General features: G+C 43.5%; 1 protein-coding gene across 1 annotated transcript; it reads right to left on the reverse strand.

Annotated features, from left to right (window-relative positions):
* Positions 1-1616: 1616 nt before the first annotated feature.
* DCUN1D1 (defective in cullin neddylation 1 domain containing 1) lies at positions 1617-21806 on the reverse strand. Its single transcript, XM_063339011.1, has 7 exons — positions 21660-21806; positions 12667-12883; positions 11227-11395; positions 10493-10623; positions 5885-5967; positions 5534-5630; positions 1617-4007 (listed from the first exon to the last, which is right to left on the reverse strand). Exons 1-7 carry the CDS (start codon positions 21660-21662, stop codon positions 3928-3930), a joined length of 780 nt encoding a protein of 259 aa, XP_063195081.1. The 5' UTR covers positions 21663-21806; the 3' UTR covers positions 1617-3927.
* Positions 21807-23516: the final 1710 nt, after the last annotated feature.

Here is a 23516-nt window from a genome sequence, read left to right on the forward strand (position 1 = left end):
ATCGCGGCTCAGTGACAGAAGGACTGAGTGCACATACATCATCCTTTAGCCGTAAACCATTGGCCAAGGCTGGGACTTGATCCAGCCGCACCCCGACGCCTCTCTGAGGGGTTGGGAACGCTGGGGGCCCTCTCTGAGCCTTGGGACCCAATGGGGGGGTGCGGGGTGGGGTGGTGGTGGTCTCCCTGACAGCTCGTCTGCCCAGGCCTCTGTGTGGGAAATAACCAAGCGTGTCATGCCCTTGAAGCTCATAAACCACTGTCACATTCACTACCGACTTTGCTAAAAATCACTGTTTTATGTTAATAAGTATTTCACTACGTCTCTCTTATGAGTGAAGTCAATCACTGCGCCCGCAACACCCGCCCCACGCCAACTCTGCAGCTCCAGCATCTCCCAGGCTCTTCCCGACACTCCTGACCATTCCGCCTCCGGCCCGGCCCTTTGCGCTCTCCCAGGGTGGAGGCCTTCGCATTTTGTACTCTGAAGACACAGAACTGAGTTTACAGAGGGACCAGTTGCCATTTCACGTGAAGTGCTCCAATTACAGCTAAGCGGCTTTTGCCCAATTGCGACCCTGAAGCGGCGCGAGAGGGAGAGCGGCCCCGGGCCGGGCACCGGCTTCACGCCAGTTCAAAGGGGCTTTGGGTAGCGGCGGCCGCCTGGGCTGCGGGGAGCACAGCTCTGCCGCCCGGGCTCCGGCAGACGCTTCTCTGGTGGCAGGGAAGGGGCAGCCGCGTGTGGCGAAGCTGAGGCTGTTTCTGACGGATGACTGTCATTTCTCCCCGTATTTAAGGGCGTGCTCCTCTCTTCCAGAGCCGAGCGGAGCGAGCGGCACCGTGGGTTTAAAAACCAAACGCTGTCAGCGCCCCAAGCTCAGATGCAATCTACAGCGACTCCCGGCAACATTATTTAAATAAAGCGTGAATGACAAAAGTTTATTAAATGCATTCTTAAAAAATTCTGTCTTTCTTAAATAAGGATTTCTCAGGGCGGATTTCATCGTCCAGCAGTTCTGAGGTCAGCCCCGAGTGACTCGGGAAGAGGTCGATCACCAGAAGGCGGCAGCTGTGCCGTAAACGCCGCGCCGCGCGTGGCCTCTCCTCGCACGCCGGTGTCGGTGCCGCACAGCGCCTACACCCCCCTCCCCCCGGAACACTTACCAGGAACCTCTATTTTATGCAGAAGGCACCAGCATTCCACACTTTCTTTATTTTTTTCCTGCTTAAAAGCACATTCTAGAAATAGTCTACAACCCGGAGCCGGAGCGGAGGCAGGAGCAGAGGGAGCCGCGGCAATTTCACTGGAGCTTTATTGCCTCTGGTGGGAATGAGAGGGATTGTAAGAAGTTACATTTGAACTTACAGAGATATGTAAATGACAGTTTTTTACTAAATATAATCTCAAGATTAAGTGTTTTATATCAGGGCACTTCTAATTTTGTACATATTTAATGTATAAAAACAGGTTACAAACTTGATGTTCGCCGCCTTTTTTTTCCTTGACGTTTGGCAAAATTAAACCAATCCATTTAAGGGGAGATCATCAAATTGAAGACGTAAGCACTTACGAATTAAAGCAATCCAAGTAAGCAACTGTCTGCATTCTTTAAAAAAAAAAAAAAAAGAAAAAAAAAGAAAAACCACACAAATATATAAAGGAAAAAACACATGGCCACATCCGAGCACGTTTCAATACAAAATATTCCCTGTAACCAGGCATTTTGTCCCTAGAACAACACCCTGTTAAATCAGTGTTTCTTTCAACTTCAGTCACTCGTTTTGAAAAACTTTTTAAGATGCCATCATAGCACAAATAACCCTTTTCTGCAACAAAATTACTCAAAAGTTTTATGTATTTCTTTATAATTACACAGTAATTATAAGCGTGTAGTACCAAACTGATGACAACACTATTTTGTCGACGAGATCTCGCACTCGAAAGGAATCGCCCTCGAAAGGCGCGGGGGCGGCCGCTGCCCGAGGCTGAGCCTGGCCGGGGTGACGCGGGCGAGTCCTGGCCCGACCCCGCACCCTGGCACCGAGCCCGGACCCCCCCAGACACCAGCACCCGCCCCCGCCAGGTCACATCCCCCTTTATATTTACACGAAATTGAGAGAGGAAATACTGAAAGCAGCAAAACACACTTCTCTGCCTGGCCAACTGCAGGCGCCGGAGGAGGGCTGAAGGAACGCACGACTGGCTTTTCTTACGAGCGCGCCGGCAGCAGAGGAGCCGGCCTCACGCTCAACTTCCGAGAATACAAATAAAACGTTTTAGCAGTTTAACAGTCAATTTTTTCCTAAAATACTTTTTAGCATCTGCATAAAAGTGTTCTGCTGTTTAGTGCAAGCGCCGATTACTCACTTCAAAAATAATTCTGGCCTTATCATGGGACTATTTAGAGCACGGACCTAATCTCTGTCCGTCCTTGTAACTACTGTCTCTGCTGCCGGCGCTGCTGCTTTCCGGCTTGTTTTACAGCGGAGAATTTATCAAATCTCTCCACAAGTAACAAAGTGAGGAGTAAAAGACCATGTTTAGCACAAAAGCAGCTCAAGAGCTCTTGCGATATTAAAAATAAAGAATAATTGTGTCTGATAAAACCTGTTTTGCACAAAACAAACAATTCCGTTAAATGCAGTACGACAATAAGTAGTAGTGATGGATCAACAAAATAATTTAAGCAAATAAAGCCAGTGTAGTATCTTATATCTGATCTGTGCTTGTTTGGGAAAGCTTTACTCTTAATTTCTGTATTTGGCAACCACAGTGATATGTCAATTTAAGGAAAACTCCACAAAATAAGTAAAATGGGGTGTCACCCATAACGGCAGTACCTATGTGTTATAAAGGTTTACCTTACTTCTCAGGATAATGGTTTCAAAACCTAGATTCACATCAAACTCGCCAGCTTCTTGTACAACAGGGCCATTTGTTTCGTCAGACCTCAACCATAAAAATTCCACGTCTCAATTTAAAATACTGTATCGTGTAGCAAACATTTAAGACACCAATTCAGTATATTCAAGTTTCAGGTTTCCACAGAAATGAAAAACCTCTCTTTGACAGCCAGAGAAGCATTTCAAAACCATAACGAAATCCGATTTCTTAGACAGTAGCCTGGGGAGCGTTGGGTTCTCTCCTGACGCACGCAGCTCATCGCCGCGACGCTCACCGAAGGCCGAGGAGAACACCGACGACGGTGCTGTCGGCGCGCAGGAGTCGTGTCGCGCTTCAACCGTCCCCGCAGGCAGCTGACGTACGCTCACACCACTCCGACCGGCACCCGGACACCCCAGCATCAACCACCTCGCGCTCTCTTGGTTATTTCTGTAACTGTTTTTACCAGATACTCAAACTCACTTATACGATACCTGTACTTTTCCAGGAAAAAAAAAGAAAAAAAAAAATCGGACCCAGTACACTTAAATATATCACTCTTACAGGAAGTGCTATCAACACAGTCTTTGCAACTAGCCCCAAGTGTATATTTAAGGATTCTTTTAAAAATTGTTTTGCTGTTGATCTGTATAATTCAGATGTCTGATGACGACCCAGCATTGTGCTTTATGTGAAACCAGAAACCTCAAAATAATTATAAAGCTTCTAGGACTTATGGGAGATGAAACTAGGGTGGTCCACCAAAAAAAAAAAAAAAAGTTAAAAAAAAAAATCCATGATGAAATCCACAATGTTGGAACTTTAACTGGCAAGAGTGGTCCAGACTAGAAGAAAAGCCCAAACCACCAGTAGAAGAATGAAACATGATATGGTCCAAGATGTATCCTTAGAGGTTTGTCTCAACCCTCAGCCATATCGTGAGGATTGATCTTCAGTTCAGTCCAGCCAGCAGAAATTGACTGTGCAATTTTCCATTTCAGGTATTTGTACAGACTATGTACACTCTAGAAGCGTCCTTTAGTGCTACACTGTCGTACTTTTTGTCCCAGCAATTTGAGGGCGTGCAAATTCCACAAAGTCATCAATAAGAACTGGCCATGCCCCTAAAAGAAAAAAAACAAAAAAACAAACAAAAAAAAGAGACCAGAATATAAGAACCCAGTTCATCAAGGCGTTGTTTTTAAAGCTGCAGAGCTAAACAAGTCATTTACTTTCTCATCTTAACTAAGCACAGTTTCAAGAAAAAAACCTGTCATTTTCTTGCTTCAAATTTAAAAGCTGGTTCCTACTTCCTTTAAACCCAGTTAACAGACATCCCCTTCATGGGTCATACTTCCTTCATCTTCCTGACCAAAGACAGAAGAAGAAAAAAAGAAAAAAAAAAAAGTTGACAAAACTTCTAGCTTAAAACTGTCCTGGTTTTGGCAGCAGAACGTGATCTCCAGGATGCAACAGCTGCTTTAGAAGTGTTGAGCGCTGGATGAAGCAGTCTTACAGCAGCACATCGGAGCACGCTGCAGCACCTGCTGCTCACAAGTGGATGCTGCGTGAATGCAACGCTCATCTGTAGCGGAATCGGCATCCGGAGCCATAGCTGAAGAGAGCAACACGCGCTCCGATAGCCAGCGGCATCGTGTAACGACCCAGAAGGCTGTTGTTACACTATACGTACCCTTCCATATTCCTATCAAGAGGCAGTTAAAACACATATCAATATTTTATGTATTATGGGCAGCCATACCCAAAGAGGTCCCCAGTCACGTGCACGATGGCCATGTGAAGATTAAAACTAATTGTGGTCTGTTTTTTTCCCCTCTCCCTTAACATATCTTTACTCCAAATCATGAAAACATGTTTTCTGCCTTTACTCTTTCTAAACTACATTGATTTATTGTGGGCAGCAGCCCATTTGGCTCAACGATAAGGGAATGAGAACCGTCTACAATTATTAAATGAGGTTGTAGAAGTTTGCTCCCCTCTGCTCTGGAAGTATCACAAGTTTACAGTTTCCTCCTCACTGAACTGATCTGCCGCCAACGACTGAAGGTAATTAGCTGTTCTTGGCTACAGATGGACTGGAACAGGAAAGATCAATACAAAAATTTACAATAAACACATTTGGTAGGATATAACTTATGTTTAGCAATCCCTGTGTGCTTCCAGCTTCACTTTAATATTACTACGTGTCCGATGCTCACGTAAACTGAAGCAACCAAACTTAAAAAATATTCTGAGCTAAGAAATGCAATAACCAGAGGATCCTACGAAGAAAGGCACAGGCCATGAATCAGCTACTTAGCCGAAGATGCCAAGAACTGCGCTGACAGAGAACCTGTGCTTAGTAAATGGACAAGTATCGGGGTTTGTCTCTAAGAAAGAATTAGTATTTGAGTTTACACAGAAGAAAAAAAGAAAATGGGTTTAAGAAAAGTTCCAGCACGTCTTTTTTAAACCTGCAGTAACAAACGGATGACAACAACATGCATTGACGTAGCTCTAAGTGAGCTTTGGATCACCAGTGACCTCCCAATTGTGCAGTTATTAGACAGCCGTGCCAAAGCAGATATTCAGTAATAAGCGTAGCATGAAACACAGTTAGAAGTTAATGAGAGAAAATGGAAATGTTTACCTTCTTCATCATAGTTAGACATATCATCTGCTATCATTGTACTAAAGTCTAGAAGAAGGTTCCAGGTATCCTTAGGAATCGATCTTTTATGATGTTCCTGTTTGGAGGGGTGGAAAATTTATGTTTAAAAAAAATAAGTTAACCCCCCCCCACTTACACATATTCAGTTTTACTGTGTTGGACGCATCCACGTCCCCAAAACCTATTTCTCTGGTACACACTATGAAGTGCAATATCTGGGACCTGGGATCTATCAAAATAGTCTATTTCATCTACTCAATAATTTAAACATATTTATCTTACAAGTTTCAAAAATACTGCAGTCTAGTTTATGTAAAGATTTAAACTTACCAACAAAAATTTGTTCCACAAGTCTAGAAATTTAAATCTTCCATTAAGTACTAAATTCCAGTAGGCAATGGCCATTTCTAAATCTGTAATATTAAAATACATTACTTTTAGAGATATACATTTCAAATCATCTCCAGAGGTATCCAACCCAAAGATGAACCATATATTCAAGGCGAAAAGATTACTCTAATGCAAACATACCTGTGGATCCTTTACAAAGAGGCAGCCATAAATAAAGTGTTACACAGATATTTTATAGATTTTGAGACAACAACTTGAATATAGAACTACTGAAAATTGCCTGTATTAGTACCTAAAATATCCAAAACACACAAGGGTATTTCATATGCCTGCTGCTATATAACAATACAATCATTAAAATTCAGTGAAATATTTTGTCTTAGAAATGCCATTGACTCGAACATTTTGTAGTACTTTGTAGTAAGATCTCTTTAACCTTTTCAATATATAAAATACAATTTACCTAAAACTAGCTTTTATTATTTCATTTTTAGAGCAACTTTGTTACAGGCCCTGGCTTTCTGACACGGCTTTTGTCAATGGCTCGTTTCTGCAAACAGGTTTCCTTATGGAAAAAGGCTTTCGGTACCGTACAAGCAGATGGTTGACAGTTGGTTTGTTGGTTGTTGGGGCTTTTGGGGGGAGTTTTTTTTGTTGTTGTTTTTTTTCCCTGTTAAGTTCTTGCTTGTTTTGAGTCTGTTTCTCAGGACGGAGACCCCCGACCTGACGTGGTTCGGGGAGAAGAACCCCCCACCGCCCGCAGGCACCGGGGCGCTGCTGTCTGCCCTGGGCTGGCAGAGCGCAGCGAGAGACCGCTCGGTCCCGCACGGAAGGGAAAAACCAGCTCTCACCTCCCCGGTATTTGCCAAGGGCTAAACCGACAGGCACGCACTGATCACTAGTGTGTACAGTAACCTGTTCGCTGATAAAAGGTACGTGTCTGAGTTCTAAATCTCTCCCTGGTGTGATCTCCATCACCAGGAGTGAACAAGGACCTCTGTACGTATAACAAAACGCTGACAACTGTGACCGTACTGAATTCAGCATCCGTCACCGAGCACACGCAGTCACCCCAACAGGCTACCTAGTTAAGTGACCTCTTTTTTAACAAAAGCTCTTGTTTATTTTGCAGTCCAGCAAATCTTCCATAAACAACCCTCTTGTGAGAGCAGAGGCACCTGATCCGCTGCACCTCAAGAAAAAAAGAAAAAGAAAAAGCCTGACACAACCCAAGAAAACCACTCCCTTCCCCCAGACCCCAAGCTAGTTAGAAAAGCAGGAGGTGGATCTTAGAGGTGAAATCAACAGCAAAGGAAACAAAGGCATGAACTCTGCATTGCTGGAGGGAAAATAGATGGTGATGGGGGCAAGTTTATGAATTGTTTGGTATCTTTGATATTAACAGTTCTTCTCAAACAGCACATTCACATTACAATCCTTCCTGACTAAACTAAAGAACAAAATTTGCGTAGGACCTTCCAGCAGCTGCAAGGGGGTGTGATTCCAGACAAAAGCGTAAGTTTGAGTTTGCAGAAGCAGAGACTAATTAAACAGAAGTCACTAAACAGAAATCACTACTCCTCAGAAAATAAAAGCTGCCATTTACACACCCAGCTTAAAGAGTGCAAAGGCCACCTATCGCTCTTTAACCGAAGATTCGGGTACAAAAATACACACTTCAGCTTTCAACTAAAATTACTGTCTTTCTGAAAATGAAAAGATACAAAGTTCAGATTCAGCTCGTCACTTCATCAAGGAAACAGATTAGAAAACTAAGTTTGATTTGCTTGTGATGCATCAATAGCAGGCATACCAAAAAAAGCAAGGTCATCAGATGGCTGCATTATTTATAGTGGTTTATAACAAACGCTATAAACAAACTGTGCATTTTTACAGTGTTGAGGTTATTCTTGTGGGTAAGCAAAGGCCCTTATAAAACAGATCTCAGGATGCTGCAACCTCAGACTCAAGATGTGAGTCCAAACAAGTAAAGCACAGCAACATAACGCACCACGACAAACTACATACTTTAGAAGAAACGTTATGAAATAAAAAAATTTAAATGCAAAAGGTATAATTTTAGGTTTTCATGAGAAAGTGAAAGAATGCCCAGGGAAGTCCCCATGGATCAAATATGAAAGTCTCAAAATCTATGCTCCATTTTGAGTTTTATCCAGAGAGATGCAAGAGAAGCAAACAATATTCGTGATGAACGTAAGCTAAAAGGTATTTCTCAAATGACATGCAAATATCACAAGAGCTTTTAAGACATCCACAGTACCTACACGATTAGGTAGGTACTTTTAAGACATCCACGATTATCTACATGTAATCCCTAGTAAGGGATTACGCAGAGAAAATGCGTTTCCAGAACTGTGCCTGAACGACTCACAACGTTTGGAAGATTAGAGACCAATCTACATTAAAATCAATTTGCAAGTTCCTACAAGCAGTTATTCAGACACTCCAAAATTAATTGCCTAACTAGGAGCACTTATTTTTCAGCACTGTACTTCAACCAACATTCTTTTGCCTCAGGGTTTCCAGAATTATTCTGCCCTATCGTAAATTCATGCCTACAACTCTGTATTTATTGGCACCAAAAGGGCTCGTAAGCATCCAGATTTTAAGCTTAGTTCTACATCACTTCCAGACCCAGACAAATAAGTAAGTAAATAACAACAACAAAAAAAAAATCTTAGACTACGTACGTGCTATAGGAATCTGAGAAAACTATACTTGTCTTTGTCACTGTTAGAGCTTAACAAGCATAAAGAAGCTTCAAGATGAATGTGAAATAAAGCAAGAGACTTAGTTTTCCTCGTAAATAATTTTTACCAAAGTCTGTTCCACCTGGGATCCTCATTTTCATATAGGACTGAGAGGAAAAAAAAAAACCAAACCAACAAAACCACCAGAGAAAGAATGCAAGTCTTCCTTATACCTTAGAAATATGGAGACGAAAATAAAAAAAATAAGAGGCAAGTACTACATCAAATCGTTCTGGTATTCTGAAGCTTTGAGAAAAGGGAACTAAAAATCACCATGTAATTATATTATTGTGATTTGTCATTTCACTTTTACCACCTTACAGGGATTTTGCAAAATACTCCTTATTGTGTAAAGCTGTTTAAAGATTAAAAACAACATACAAATGTTACAAAGGTAACATAAAAAAAAAAAACCACAAACAAAACCCTGCAACTGTTCACACTGCAGAACTGATTCCACACTGACACCCTCACTTCTGTCCTCGCACAGTTCAATTACTGTCCCCATTTTCCTTGTTGTAGCAGCCTGAAAAAACATCATGTGACTTTCTACAAGAAATAAGAATCAGCCCACTCATTTACTTGCAGGATTCAGATGTGACTAGGTGCACGCACAAGGATTGTTTAACAGTTCAGCAGTGCTCTCCTAGCTTCTTCAAAGACAATGAAACTCACAATCCAATTGAAAACAAAAAGCAGGATACAGAAATGTTAAAGAATTACAGAGAGTCAAGACTAAGACACAGAGCTCTTGCTTATTTACTGATTTTCCAATATTCGTTTTAAGCCCTAAGTTGGTCAACATATAGAAGACAACAAAACCAACACGGAGTGCTCATCTTTTCCCAGGGCAGGAACGCAAAGCTGCTCCATGGTGGTCAGTTTAAAGCATTTTCATTTCTGAGAAAAATAAATCCACAAGCTGCCAAGGAAGAACCTACTGGCCTTTCAGTATTTTACTTCTTCTCAAAGTAGAACAGTTAACTGAAGAAGTTAACAGTTACAGAGCCATTAAATACTAAACACATTAAATATCTCGACTAGACTGTATACAAATGCCTGTGCATTCTGGTGGGTCAACGTTACTGCCTGAAAGAAACTTCTGTTCCCTCATTTTTGCCATTTAGAATAGACAGCTCTACAGTTGGTTCATTTAGTTCCATCCGAACTGTGGTGTTTTGTCATGGGTTTGGTGTTGGTTTTTGTTTTCCAAAAAAAATATTTTTAATAAGCGATTCTTCCACCTGTTACACTAATCAAAAGCACAATCAGCAGAAAAGCTCTGAAATAATGGAAAAAAAAATGCAGTGAGCTCAGGAGGAAAACCAAAAAGCTGCAGGTAGGCACCAGTTACCAACAGTACAACGGCAACAGGCACCAAGCCCCCGATACAGAAATCTATTTGTACTGCTCCAGTTCTATTTTGCCAGGACATTTGTAAGCATTTCTAGTGTTACAAGAGACTGCACAAGTGTACTTACATGGAAATCAGCTGAAATTTATCCTAAAAGTGAAAATTCAATTAATCTGTTCAGTGTTGCAAATTCTAAGTGGTATAATTATGCTTTTAACATAAGCCCATAATCCAGTGTGCTTATTGGGAATTGCACACACTCTTAGTGAAAGAATAAACCCCCTCTCATAAAATTTTGTAGTCTGCACCTATCGACACCTATCTTTCATAACAGAGAGGTGTATTTTATCCCAAGGGTGGCCATCTTTCAGACTCATTGGATCACCGTAATATTTTCACTTACTGCTTTAATCAGTCATTTCCTATATTTAGGAACAAATGTTTATAATTAAGAATACATACCTAAACCTTTCTGTCCCGGATTCTTTGCGAAGTTGAAAGTAAACTGATAAAAATCCTTAAATCTTCCTGGCTCTTTTAATTCTTGTTCCATTTTAGGAATCTGGGCCTTCAGTTTTTCTATGCTGTCACATCTGCATTTTAAAAAGCATGTTTATTTGTGTACTATTCATTTTGCCATAAAATATGAGTTATAATTTAAACAAAAATCTGTAATTTTTTTGTGGAATACAATACAATTATCAAAACAAAATTCAGGAAGCCTTTAATTAGTCTGCATCAATAACAACGAAGAAATGAAACTGTTGTATTTCTTCACATTGCCATTTGTACATACAAGCTGACACATTAGATTCTATAACCCAAAAGATTTTTAGAAAAATGCGATAAAGACTGCTACATTCTCCAAAGGCAGAGAAAACCCAGGTACGCTAGACTGCAGGGCAACACCTTGCCTCACCTACTTGAGCAGCTCTACGGCAACTAAGTGAAATGCTCACACAAGCAAGGCAAGTGGCACCGAAAGCTGCCTCCCGTTCTTGGTCACTAAGCATCTGGCACGTAGGCAGCGGACGCATTTTTACAGAGCAGACAAGTGATGCTGGAGTACGGAAAGTCTCTGAAGTCTGAAAGGACAACGGGATTGTGAATTCCCCAAAATAGGGCTGTTTCACCCTGCGTTCCAGTTTCTGCCACTGGGTTACACTGTCCATGTCTAACACTCATTGCACACTTACCCTAGCTCAGTCATTCCATCCATGAATTCCAGCTTTGAAAATTCACACTGTGTTGCAGCTCGGAATTTCCATGCAATAATGAGGACAGTAATGCTGGCTGGGTCAAGAGCTAGATCATCACAAAACTGCTGTATACCATCTATACCAATTTTATTTTCGTCTTGAGGATCTTTGGGATATAAAAGCAAGTATCAAGAAAAACAGATTTTTGAAAAACTTATTCAACATGAGATAAGCAAACATTTTTAAGAAACCATTCTGGGAATCAGCCCTTATAAGCGAATATTTAAAAAATAAAATTAAATTAGCATTTTCAATGCTTAAGCTTTAACAGTTGAGGAAGTTGCTACAATAAAGCCTCCCATACAATGAAGCTTATGCTATTTTCACTGAGAGGCAAAAGCACCACAAACATTTGTTTTCTGCCTAACAATAGCATAGCATTCTGACTCATTCCATACAGAATGGTGGTCCTTTCCCACCAGCACGCTTAATTACTGGCATCTTTGGTAAGACTGCCGATCTGGGTACCATTATAAACGCCCCTGCAGCGTCCACTGGCAAGCTGTGCTGATACAATAATCAAATCTGCCCAGGAACTACTAAGCCGACATTAGTTTTATGCATTTTCTGGCACCACCAGCATGCATGAGATTGGACACGGTAACCTCCACGAGGAAAGTTACGTTGCCCCATTACCGATTCCAAGTCAGCCAGGCACACTCCTCTTTCCAGGAAGGAATCAACATCTGGTCTGGAAGCAAGATGCTCACATTTCAAGTGCACTAACAAAGCTCTACTAATGCAAGCCAACAAAGACTTCAGGAAAATGGTATTTGGATTATGCAGGCATATGAAAACTGACAGGAAATGTAGCACTCATTTTCAGATTTTTTTTAAAGTGCTAAAACACAGAATTTGTTCTACTGTACTGAATCCACTTTACTCTTTGTGGTAGGATACCATCAGTTGAACACTGGCTTTATAACAGATAAACAGACTTTGTTTTCTTTTCTGCTCTGCTTGTAACTATCTGATAATAAGCGAAAGGTGAATAAAAATTAAGGTAGAATCCATACTTGGTACGAAACCTTTCACTTTGTCAGGAGTGAGTCCTGAGTGCTTTCCCCAGAAGAATCACCTAAAATCCATGTTAACCATTACAGTTACTCACTGTAGACACAATTCCACTGTGTACAGTGACCCTAATCTTGCATAAATGCACATATATTTAGGGCACATAAAGCGACCACGTGTAATCCTTGTGAAGCAGAAGCCTACGTATATTCCCCTTCTAACTTGTATTATTCGTAAAAGAAAAACAAAGCTGAAGGAGTCAGTTAAGATGTCCAAGCACAAGAGCACAGCTGCAATGGTACACTGTAATTAAGAATACATACAGACAACTAGGAAGTAAGCCTTAAAACTCAGCGTACTCACCTTTGTATCTGTTATATAGCTGTTCTAACTTCTTTCTGTCCAATGATCCTTTAACGCTCTCTCGTATATAAAGTTCAGGATTTTGGAAAAAGTTGTCTGTTGCAACGTCTAACTTCCAGTCATTTTGAGACAGACAACTCACTGCTGTCTTTTCACTAGATTGTGTGAAGACCATAAACTGACGCACTTTATCCTTCTGTGATGATTTCAACTTGTTCTAGTAAAAAGAGACAAAACTAGAAATGTTTTACTGGACAAAATAAAAAAGAAAATAATATCATCAGTACTGTTAATATTTTTAAATCAGTACCTTTTATAATCTTCCCCAGCAATTCAACTTTCTCCAACTGCTGGGGCAGTTAAACACTCAAACCAACACTTTCTTTCTTTCCTTTTTTTTTTGTTGTTCTCATTTAAACTTACCTTCATTCTAGTTACTTTACATTGTAACAAAACTGAGGTAAATCATTGCAAAAATCAGGCTGGCAAAGCAATCACAGACACACAAAAAAAAGGATATTCTTATTGCACATTTGGAGAGTGTGCTGAAGCAAATTCATATACAGCTGTAAGATGGGACACCTTTCTATTTAAACCAATTTTTGCTTTTTAAAAAGAAAAAAACATTCTCCGCTTAATAGAGGAATGCTACGCCAACCAAAAAAGGGCAATTGCGATGGCTAAATAAAGCCCATGGCTACCAAGATACTGGGCAGAGGCAGCGCCTGAGCAGAGGCGGCAGAGCGGGTGTGGAACAGCTCGCCATCCCTGGGCAGGAGCCGTGTCCCTTACTGCCGCGGACGGAGCCGACGGGAAGGCCAGCGCAGGACCAGGGCGAGACCAGGCTGCCAGAACAGCGTCTCCTCATCTGCCTCTTGATGGCAGCAAGCAACTAGGCTGGGTTACCCATTTCAGGGAGCTACACACAAAAAGTACCTCTTAAGATTTTTACATATATATATATTATTTTTTTTTAAGAGATTTTCCACTTTCAGGGTGTTCCACTCCACCTACATCATTTGCAAAACATTCCTGTGAGGAGGCAATGTCTCCATTTCACAGGTGCAGCAACTGAAGCTAAAAAAAAAAACCCCAAAAGGTAAGTAATTTTGCCGGAGGCGGGAGGTGGGGGGGGTGAGCAGCCAAGGTGAGAGCTCGGAATTCCAGGCCTCCTGCCCAGACCAAGAGACATCCCTCGCTGCTCCCACACAACACGGAACGCAGAACTTGCTGCCAGTGATTTATCAGCAGAGAGCGACTGCCAAGGGTATTTTTGACGAGGAGAAGCACACCCAGTATTTCAAGGATATTAGTTACACAGAACTAACTGCTGATCAGGAGACAGCAACCATACGGCTCTTGCACTAAATCCAAATTCAGTTCTAAAGTTCCCTCAATATATTCAGAGCAAAAAGACTCCTGACCTTACAAACTGGTAAATAAGAGTTCTGACTTTTAAGTCAGAATTGAATTTTTTACATGGCACGAATATTTCATTTGTAGTTTACCTTGCATTCTAACCAGAACTTGTGTACTCTGCTCATTATTGTAATTTCCCAGTGCATGGCCCCTTCTCAGGGATTAAAGGGGAAAAAGGCCAAAAAAAATCTCTAGACATTCTAAACTATCCCCAGCCAAAGAACAAATGGTTTAGTGGCAGTATGAGCTCAAGCTCTTCATTCCAAACGCTAATTAGTGTCCAATCACGTTATCATTAGAAAAAAGAACTAAAGCTTCAGAACACAAATTCATCTGCCTTAATGTCAAAATCAGGATTCTGCTGGTTGATGACAGTGAACGTGAACACTATTATTCTTAAGAGTAGTTAAGTTACCAGCCTCAGAGTTATACCTTTGAAAAAATAAAACATCACCACATTTGGCTTAAACTGATATCCACATAATATACCAAACAGACCAACACCCTTTAGTTTTAAGATCCCTTTAAAAAAAAAAAACAAACAACAAAACAACAATTTAAAAATCCCCCCCCACCAAAACAGCCCTATATCTACAACACTTGGCTGAAGCTAAAATTTTAGCACACGCTGCAGACTTAAACACAGTGATATTAGTCAGGCTATACCACTTTTAAAGTTACAATGTATTACTGCTTTATTTCAGTTTCTTGAATATGATCCTCACATTGGACCCTTTGCTACAAAGGTGTTTCTGAAACTCAGATCTTCAGAAGCGGTTCCAGGTAAAGGCCAAGCCATCAGAGCAGCTCCTGCGAAAACCCACTGCCGACCATTTGTTTCCCAGCAAACCTCCAGCACCTCACAACACTGAGCTCAAACTTTCACAGAAATCACTTCTGCTGACAAAGCCATGTGAAATGACTTCCAGAAATGACTAATGAATTTTTGACCGCACTTTTAAAAAAATACATTGTAAATTCAGACTGTGAGGGGGGTGAGCCCCTGGCCCAGGGTGCCCAGAGAAGCTGTGGCTGCCCCATCCCTGGAGGGGTTCAAGGCCAGGTTGGACGGGGCTTGGAGCAGCCTGGGCTGGTGGGAGGTGTCCCTGCCCAGGGCAGGGGGTGCACTGGGTGGGCTTTAAGGTCCCTTCCAACCCAAACCATTCTGTGATTCGATAAACCATTGAATGAAATCCCAAATGAAGATGAAACAATCCCAAGGCTAATTTTCTGTATTGATTTTTTTTTTTAACAAAGCTGGTGCCTTTAATCATTAGTTTGTTTGTTTGTTTGTTTTTTAACTTGAACACACAAGAATGCGTAGACCTTTTAATAGTGAGTATTCTGTAAAACCTCAAGATGCTTTGTTCTGCCCTGCAATGGTAAACTCTAAAAGCAAGACATACAACAAAGTCAAGGAACAGGTTTACAAGGGCTTCACCACGGATGCCCAACACCACCAAAGGAAGCGGGGTTTGTGTGTTGTCACATAAAAGGAGAACGCAATTTATTAGATAAAAAAATTGCAGCTTAAATAACTTCTATGGTAAAATTTAAATTCTGTATATGCGCATGAGTCTTCCTGTGCTTGGGGCTCCCCAAGTGACAGTAACCTTTTTATAAAGAACACCAAATTGGCCAAGAGTCAAGCAGCTAATGACACTAATCAGTATAACATTTGGTAATATATTAAGATGCAATAAATAACACTGTTCACCCATAATCTTTTTCTGGATAACTATGTTTTTACTGGTCAAATAGGAGTTTATTTTTAGAGAACAAGTGGCAAAGCCCTTTCTTTATATTTGATTAATGCTTCTGCAGAAGCTTTCCAGCGGGGCCGAGACACTCCACATCCTCAGTGACTGGACAACTCTTTGAAGGCCTGCTACAGGACAGCAAGAGATGAAATTACTGCTGAGTTTTTATTATCCTATTATAGCTCTTCTTTCATCGCATTAAAAACCCACACTTCAAGCAGGAACAGGTTCCAAACCCTCTGCACTTTTAAGGGCTATTTCTAGAAGCCGAGCTCTAACAGTCTATTATTGTTTTAAGTGTGCAATACAGAAGCCAGAGCACCCTATAACCTTTAATCCTGCAGTCATCAGGCAACAAATACCTTACACTGCAATTGTGTGTGCCATAACGCAATGCAATCCATTTAAAATATCTCAACTTGAATACTAGTTAAAAAGGAAGATAGAAGTTTATTTAGCAGGTATCAGTCTTGCTAAAATACACAAGTGAAAACCAATGGAAAGCAAATGCAACAAATTTTCTAGTAAGTCTTACCCCTTGGGTTAAAGGGAAAAGGAAAAATTCAGATCTGCAAGCCTTTGATCAAGTCTGTGTGGCATCCAAGCTACCTTTCATAATCAGGACGTCATGAGACCCAAGGTGAACTTACTTTTAAAACACAGAATAACTTCTCCAAATGGAAAACTACATTACGTAGATTCATAAGACTACAATAATTACATCATTCTAATGAATGTCTGATGCTATAACAATGATTTTAAAATGAAAATTTGCCCCTCCCCACGAAGTACCAAATTTGATAATTCTAATTCAATACCCCATCCTTGATCAGATACTTCAGTGTGAGATTAAAAATAAATACTTGAGCTTTTTTTTCCCCCCAAATATTTTTGTTCTGGCCTCAGACTGAAACTCCCCCCGTCTAGGGGAGTAAGCTTTCCCAGTCTAGGGGGAAAAAAAACTATGCCAGAACTGATCTGCAGCTCTGACTACATGGTTGGTTTTCCTTATCTTCTACACACAACTTTTAGTCACCTCAGATTCAAAGATCATCTCTGCATGCTAGTCATCAACATTTTCTGGCTAGCTAATAGCCGTACGAGGGCTCCACTCTCCGGATAATGTCCATGGGAAACAATAACAACCTTCATCCCATACTACCTGGACCCGAGCGCTGAGGATTCCGACCAAAACCCTCTTCTTGGACTTTGCTCACAGGTTGTTGGCGGCTGACAGCTAGAAAAGCAGTGCACCATAAGCATCCCTGCCCAAAACTCCTTCTGCCCCCCAAAGGCGGCATTCACACAGTTACTCCTTAACGGGTAATTGCTTTTCACCTTTCCCTTCCCAGCCACTGTTATAGATGATCTGATTCCTAGCAGTTTCACTGCGAGCTAAAGGAATTTGAACGATGCAACATCTGTGCTTTTGTTTCAGTCAGGACTCAAGGAAAAGCCTGTTAGGTTCTCATGCACATGACAGGTAAAAGCCTTTTCCAAAATAGCATCAACCTCCACAAAGTCTAGGTTTTTATGTGAACTGCATTTAAACTCTTGGTAGAGATCTGGCTGCAGGAAGCATCCTTGCGCTTTCAAAGGACCCCTGTCCCAGCAGTTCAAACACAGAATAACTTCAGCCCACACACAGAGGAAGGGGCTTGCGTGTGTGATAACCTTACACATCACAACGGCCAGATTTGCTGTGTCTTTATGCGACACTAATGGTCAAGAGAATATTGCTGCCTTACAGAGTCCGCATCGCTCCACGCTGGGCTGTATCCATTAAAGGAACATACAAGACACCTGCAAATAATCTGGTTTATTGCTTGTATTCAACAAATACACAGCTAAAGCTTAAAAGGCAAAATTGTGAGTATTTTTCTTTGATAAGAAAACAAAAGTTAATCAGAAGTCTATGAATACACTGAATTACATTTTAATCCACCAACTGTGATGGCATACATGTGTACTGCCAAAAACCCCACAAAATCCAAGTTAAAGACAAAAAAAAGTTAAAGTAAATAGCCATAGTTTCTGTATAATGTAAACAATCATGCCCTTCCACTAACTACATTTTCTTTTCTACAGCAGTTTTTTGAAGGGGACACAAAGTAAGACTGTAAGGACATGTTTAAGCTTCTGGTTCAAACTGATGCGAAATACATTTGTCTACAGTGGAACAGAACAAAATTTAAAAATTTACAAGGCCCGCTCAGAATAAAATCCAAGGAAAAATCACAAGCAACTTAAAATCAAAGTTGCTCTTTACACCCTCTAATGTTCTTTTAGTGGATAAAACCATTTTAGTAGTTGCATATGGGCAGAAGTCTTTCGTAGAAGAGCAATATATAGCTACCCAGAAGAATGCAGTAGTTGGAATAGTGTTTTAAGGTAATTCATGTTAATCTAAGGGGTGAAGGAAACACCAAAAATCAGGGCTTTTTCAATTAAGGGAGTACAAAATAAAGCTGTCAGTTGTTCAGCATTCTTAACTCTGGTCCAGGGCAGAAGATCTACTCAGTCATTAGAAGATGCGTTCATACCATGTATTTGCATTGGCACCATAAAACATGAGTAAAGTATCAAGAGCTACATAATAAATTTCACACCTTGTTCTCAGAGTAGTTCATATTCCTGAATAATTTTTTCATGGCTCTAGTTAAAAGTGATTTTACAGTATAAGTTCAAAGGGTTCTCTGGTGAGCTGGGAGAGGAAACAAGATCGTGCACCATCTTGTCTAGCACTCCCGACTACTCCGTCCTAAGCACAATGCCAAAAATCTACAAGTTTTACTACGGGAGAACCAAACCCAAAAACATTTCACATCAACAAAGTGCTACAGACGTGAATACGCACCACACAAAACAGCCTTGCAGAATAGCTTGCTGAGTTAAACACTACATAACAATGTCATGAAGTACAGTAACATTACAAGAGACGGTGTCAGACATGAAATTCTTGTAATACTAACTTTTTACAACTTCCTGTCACCTGAGGTTTGCAGTAAGAAATTATGTATTTATCAGCATAGAAATATTCTTCAGAGACCATAAACTGGACAACATAATAGATAATGTAAATAGAGAGAAGGTTAGCATTTGGCTCTGGATAAAGGTATGGATATTCACACACTTGCCTTGATTATCGCACATAGTCCTAAATTCCCGAAATCATTCAGAACAGTACAGGCAGCAGCTCTCCTCCTCAGAGAAGATGGCTTAGAGTACAATGGACCTGCCTGCTGCCCTGTCACGATTCACCCGCACGTTGCTTGTCCTCATGAGGAGATGAAGCAGTAACATACAAACAGGTAAGGTGAAGGAGACCATTTCTACAGACGCTGCTCAGCTCAAATGAAAACGTGGGTGAGAGAGGCAGATTGCTATCTGCAATCCAGGGAGCGTTGCCAGGGTGGTGTACCCGAGCACTGGACAGAAAACACTTTTCGAGTTACCTAAATGCCAGAGTGAGCCTGGCGGGCTGCTGTAATGGTGTCCCTTCCAGATATCGGACAAAGACAGCTCGAAGCCAGGAAACCTTTGTCCTGAAAGCACTGGCTGTACGAACACTGGTGAGACTAAGCCAGAGCCAGGAGTGCTCTAACTGGCGGTGCTGCACAGGCGAGGAGGAGCCAGGCCCCAGCTGCAGGAGCCTCCACGGCAGCATCTGCTGTGCTGGTCAAGCAACCCGGCCCCAGGAACCTGCCGCAGCCACTGGAAGGACTGGCCAAAGCAGTAGGGCATACGGGCAGAAAAATGGGACTTTGGATCTCATACTTCTACACGGACATCTTCCGATCTCTGTGAAGAAGCCTCCCTAGTCTTTCCCCTAACTAACTAGAGGATTTTGACATACCACAAGTATAGGTAGAGAATCCTATACCTGGGCACGAGAAACAATTCGTACCTGTATTTACAACTTGTAAAAGCTGCAGCCTGTCATTTAGTCCCACTTCAGTGCCTATGTCATCCTTTCACCCGGGCGCTGGAGTCAACACGCACAACCTGGAAAACAGCTGTCTGCATAGTGCCTAACAACTGTGCTCGGGGCCATGACTCCAGGATTCGGATACTCCCTCCAATCTGATAAATACCAATCTATCAGTATACAGTATTGTTTCACAGAATATATCTGCTAGTTCTTCAGTTAAGTATTTCCAAGAAGACTAAGCAGATAGGATTCTGCTGTTTCTCACAAAAAGCTATTCTCAGAATAACGTACCTCGCTATTTCTGTAATATTGCCACTTTCTACCATATTGTTCAATTTACATTTCTAACCACATAGCTAGCCAATAACATATGTACATACAAGACATCAACTGTGCATTTTGCATGCCTACGCTGGATATACTGTGAGACAGCTCTAGGTGATTTATGGAAAAAAATCTTCATAAAAAGTTGTATCGCATTACTGTGTAAGTGCAATTTGAGACAGTCCCAGAACTGCACAATTACAATAAGCCACCTCTACAGTCTGAACTTTACCCAGACTTTAGTTTTAAGCTCCCATAAAAAACTCCAGTGAAGAACTACATCAAACTATTCAATTAAAAATTATACTAGTAACATAGTGGTAAGTTTATTAGAGGTCTACATACTGCACCATTTAATTCAAATCCTGTCTAACCAAATTTTTATGCCAACATAACTCTACCAGTTAAAGGTAACATTTTTATTTTTTTAATATGCTTTTAACATTGCTTGCCAGATAACATTAACTGCAGGTATAAGGTATCTTTACACCAATAGGTGTACACCAGTAGATCCGAGACTCCCTCCTACAGCCTTCCGAAGACAATACAGCTGCTATAGAAAAGCACTACTTTAAACTGTGCAGGCGTAGCTAAAGCTGTATAACTTTTGTGTACAGTGAAGCATTGCTATAAACAAGTTCCCTCAAGTGCATAAGACACTGTGCAAGAGACCAATAAGGACCCCCCTAATTTAAAACTAAGGAATGTCTTTTTCTTTTGTTCAGGCAAACAAAAGTAGCAAATTTTGTTCCCACCACTGCAGTTTATCTCTAGAAGAGGGGAGAAAGTCGATTTGAGAGTTCACAGGAAATCCTCAGCCATAAGGCAAAAAATATTATGGAGAAAATACCAGATACATAGGTCTTCCTTTAAAACACTTATACAAATAGGAGCCTTACCAAAACCACAAAGCAATTACCTATAAATTCCCCAACATAATCCCAGTTCAAGACGGATCAACATACCCAAATTTCCCAGTGAACTGACAGCGCCTAATGGGCCCTTAGCCGCCAGAAATTCTGCAAAAAAACTCCGAAGAGCCCTGGTTTCTGGCAGCCCCCGCGCTCTCTCCGCTCACCTCCCCGCGCAGGCACCGACCCAGCTCCCGCAGAACGCTCCCACTGCCCCCGTCCCGTACAAAGGCGCCTGAGCCCCCACAAAAAGTGCGGGCGAGCTCCTCCTCGCCGGGAGGAGGCCTGACAGAGCCCCGCCGGCCCAAGGCCTCCGCGGGATCCCGTCGCCCCCCACCTAGGCCCCGGCGCTCGCCCCTGCCCAGGGGCAGCCTTCGGCCCCGCGGCCCCGGCCCGCCCCGCCGCCCTTCCCGGGCCCCCGCCGCCCTCCCCGCCCTGCCTGGACGGTGGACCGAGGTGCCCACGGCCCCAGGGCATCGTGCCCCGGCTGCGGGGCCCCGGGACCGGCCCCTTGGCCGCCCCCGCCGAGCCGCTCCCGGACACCCCAGCCCGCCACGACTAGGCCCCGGCTGCCCCTGCGGCGCCGCCGCGGCTGGCCGGCCCCGAGGCGCCGAGCCGGGCCGAGAGGCGGCCCGGGAGGACGCTCACCATGTTGAGGGCTGTGCAGGCCTCTTCCCTCCCGGCTCAGGCAGAGACTGAGGGCGGCGGCGGCAACGGCTTCCTCCGGCGGCGGCGGCGGATCCCGGCTCCTCACGGGCCCTTCCGCCGCCTCCCGCTCATGCGCAGTGCGGCGCATCCCCCGCGTCCGGCACCGGCGCTGCGCGGCCGTGGCGCAGCGGGCGGGAGCCCTCAGTGGGGGGCGGCTCAGCAGCCTCCCCTGCCCGCGAGGCCCCGGCCCCGGCCCCGGCCGGGTTTCTACGGGGGCAGCCGGCGGCCGCAGCGCGGCGGTCGGTCGTCGCACGCAGCTGAGGTGGGGGGTGCCGCAGCGGGGGGGCCTCGGCCTAGCCTGGCAAGGGAAAGGGAAGGGGCGGCCCCCGCGCTCTCCTCGGTGTTATTGCGGGGTTGGGGCGAGGAGAGGCCGCGGGGCGGGAGGGGGCTGCGAGGGTGGCGGCCGCTTCGGCGGGGTCCCGCCGCTATCTGAGGGGCCCGGGCCCGCCCGGCTCCCTCACGCTCCCCCGACGGGACCCGCCGTCACCCCGCGTCTGGGGTCGCGGAAGCTCCTTATATTCTTATTTATTAAATACCCCAAATTAAAACGCTTGGCGAGGGCCCGGTGTGAGCGCGTTGCCGCCACGCCGGGCTCGCAGAGGCGCTGGCGGCGTTTGCCCGGGGCCCGCGGGGGCACGGCCGGCGGCCGGGCGGGGGAGAGCGGGCAGGCCCCTCGGGCAGGGGAGATGCCCCTCAAAACAGAGGAGACGGGGGAAGCCCACGGGCTTTTCGGGCTGGTTGTGCCAAGGAGGCAGAAGACGCTTGCTGAGCAGCCACGGAGAGCCGGGGAAGGCGAAGTCTGCGGGCAGCAGCTGTACGGGCGTTTTCTTACCCGGCCCCCCCCACGCTTGGAAGAGTCTCCTGCCGGAGGCTGCGGGCCCCCTTGGGGAGCCGCCGCTTCCAAGTGGCTGCGGACAGATTTACTGTCCTCGGCTTACATACTTCTCTGCAGTAGCCTGGATGCACTAGCAAAAGAGGCTGTAAGGGTTAAGTCACAGTTTGTACCCGTATCCCAGACCGTTGTTTTTTCCCAGGAAAGCATACTCAGGCTTTTGGCAGCGAAAAGGTTGGAGGAAGCAGAATATTTGCTGATAAAACTCATAGTGGTGACAAATCGCTAGTTGTGAAGGACAAAGGTTTTTGATCCACTTCTTGTTCTCCCGTCTCCTGCTGGGCTGGGAGCTATTAAAGTAAGCTGCTGTACTTATGTTACATGACTGGTATGATTGCAGACAGCACAAGAAATTAAGACTTGAGAAAGCTGTTCCTCATGATGGATGCCCAAAGGTTATATGTGTGTTTTAATAGAAAAGGGTTGGAATCGCTTCTCACTTCACTGAAAATCAGAGCTAAGCTTAGATGGAGTGTGAGCAGTTAAAGCCGTATTTGTAGAGAAGAATCAGGCCTGTCCTGTGACGTGTCCGGTTGTGCTGGTGTTCTGACAGTAAAATTAAGAGTTGTCACGATATTAAGTACATGGAACTATGTATGAATTCAGCTATCCCGAGAGACACTCGTTGCCTGGATACCTTAAATCCCTCTGAAAAGCCTGTTTTGGAAATCAAGGATGGCTGCAAAGCGGCCAAATTCAAACCTGAATTTCATTGAGGTAGTTAATTGCCATGGCTCTAACATGCTGCGACAGCCCTCCTGCACTCTGACGATACAGACTAGAGCTCCTTGAGAATTACTGTGACATGTAACAGCAATCCGAGAGGTGAACTGTGACTGCAGGGGATTCCTCGGGACAGATGGGATTTTTAAGTGGCTTGGTTTTCCCTACTGTCTGTGACTCGT

This window comes from Chroicocephalus ridibundus, chromosome 6, assembly GCF_963924245.1.
Source record: "Chroicocephalus ridibundus chromosome 6, bChrRid1.1, whole genome shotgun sequence".
Taxonomy (NCBI): domain Eukaryota; kingdom Metazoa; phylum Chordata; class Aves; order Charadriiformes; family Laridae; genus Chroicocephalus; species Chroicocephalus ridibundus.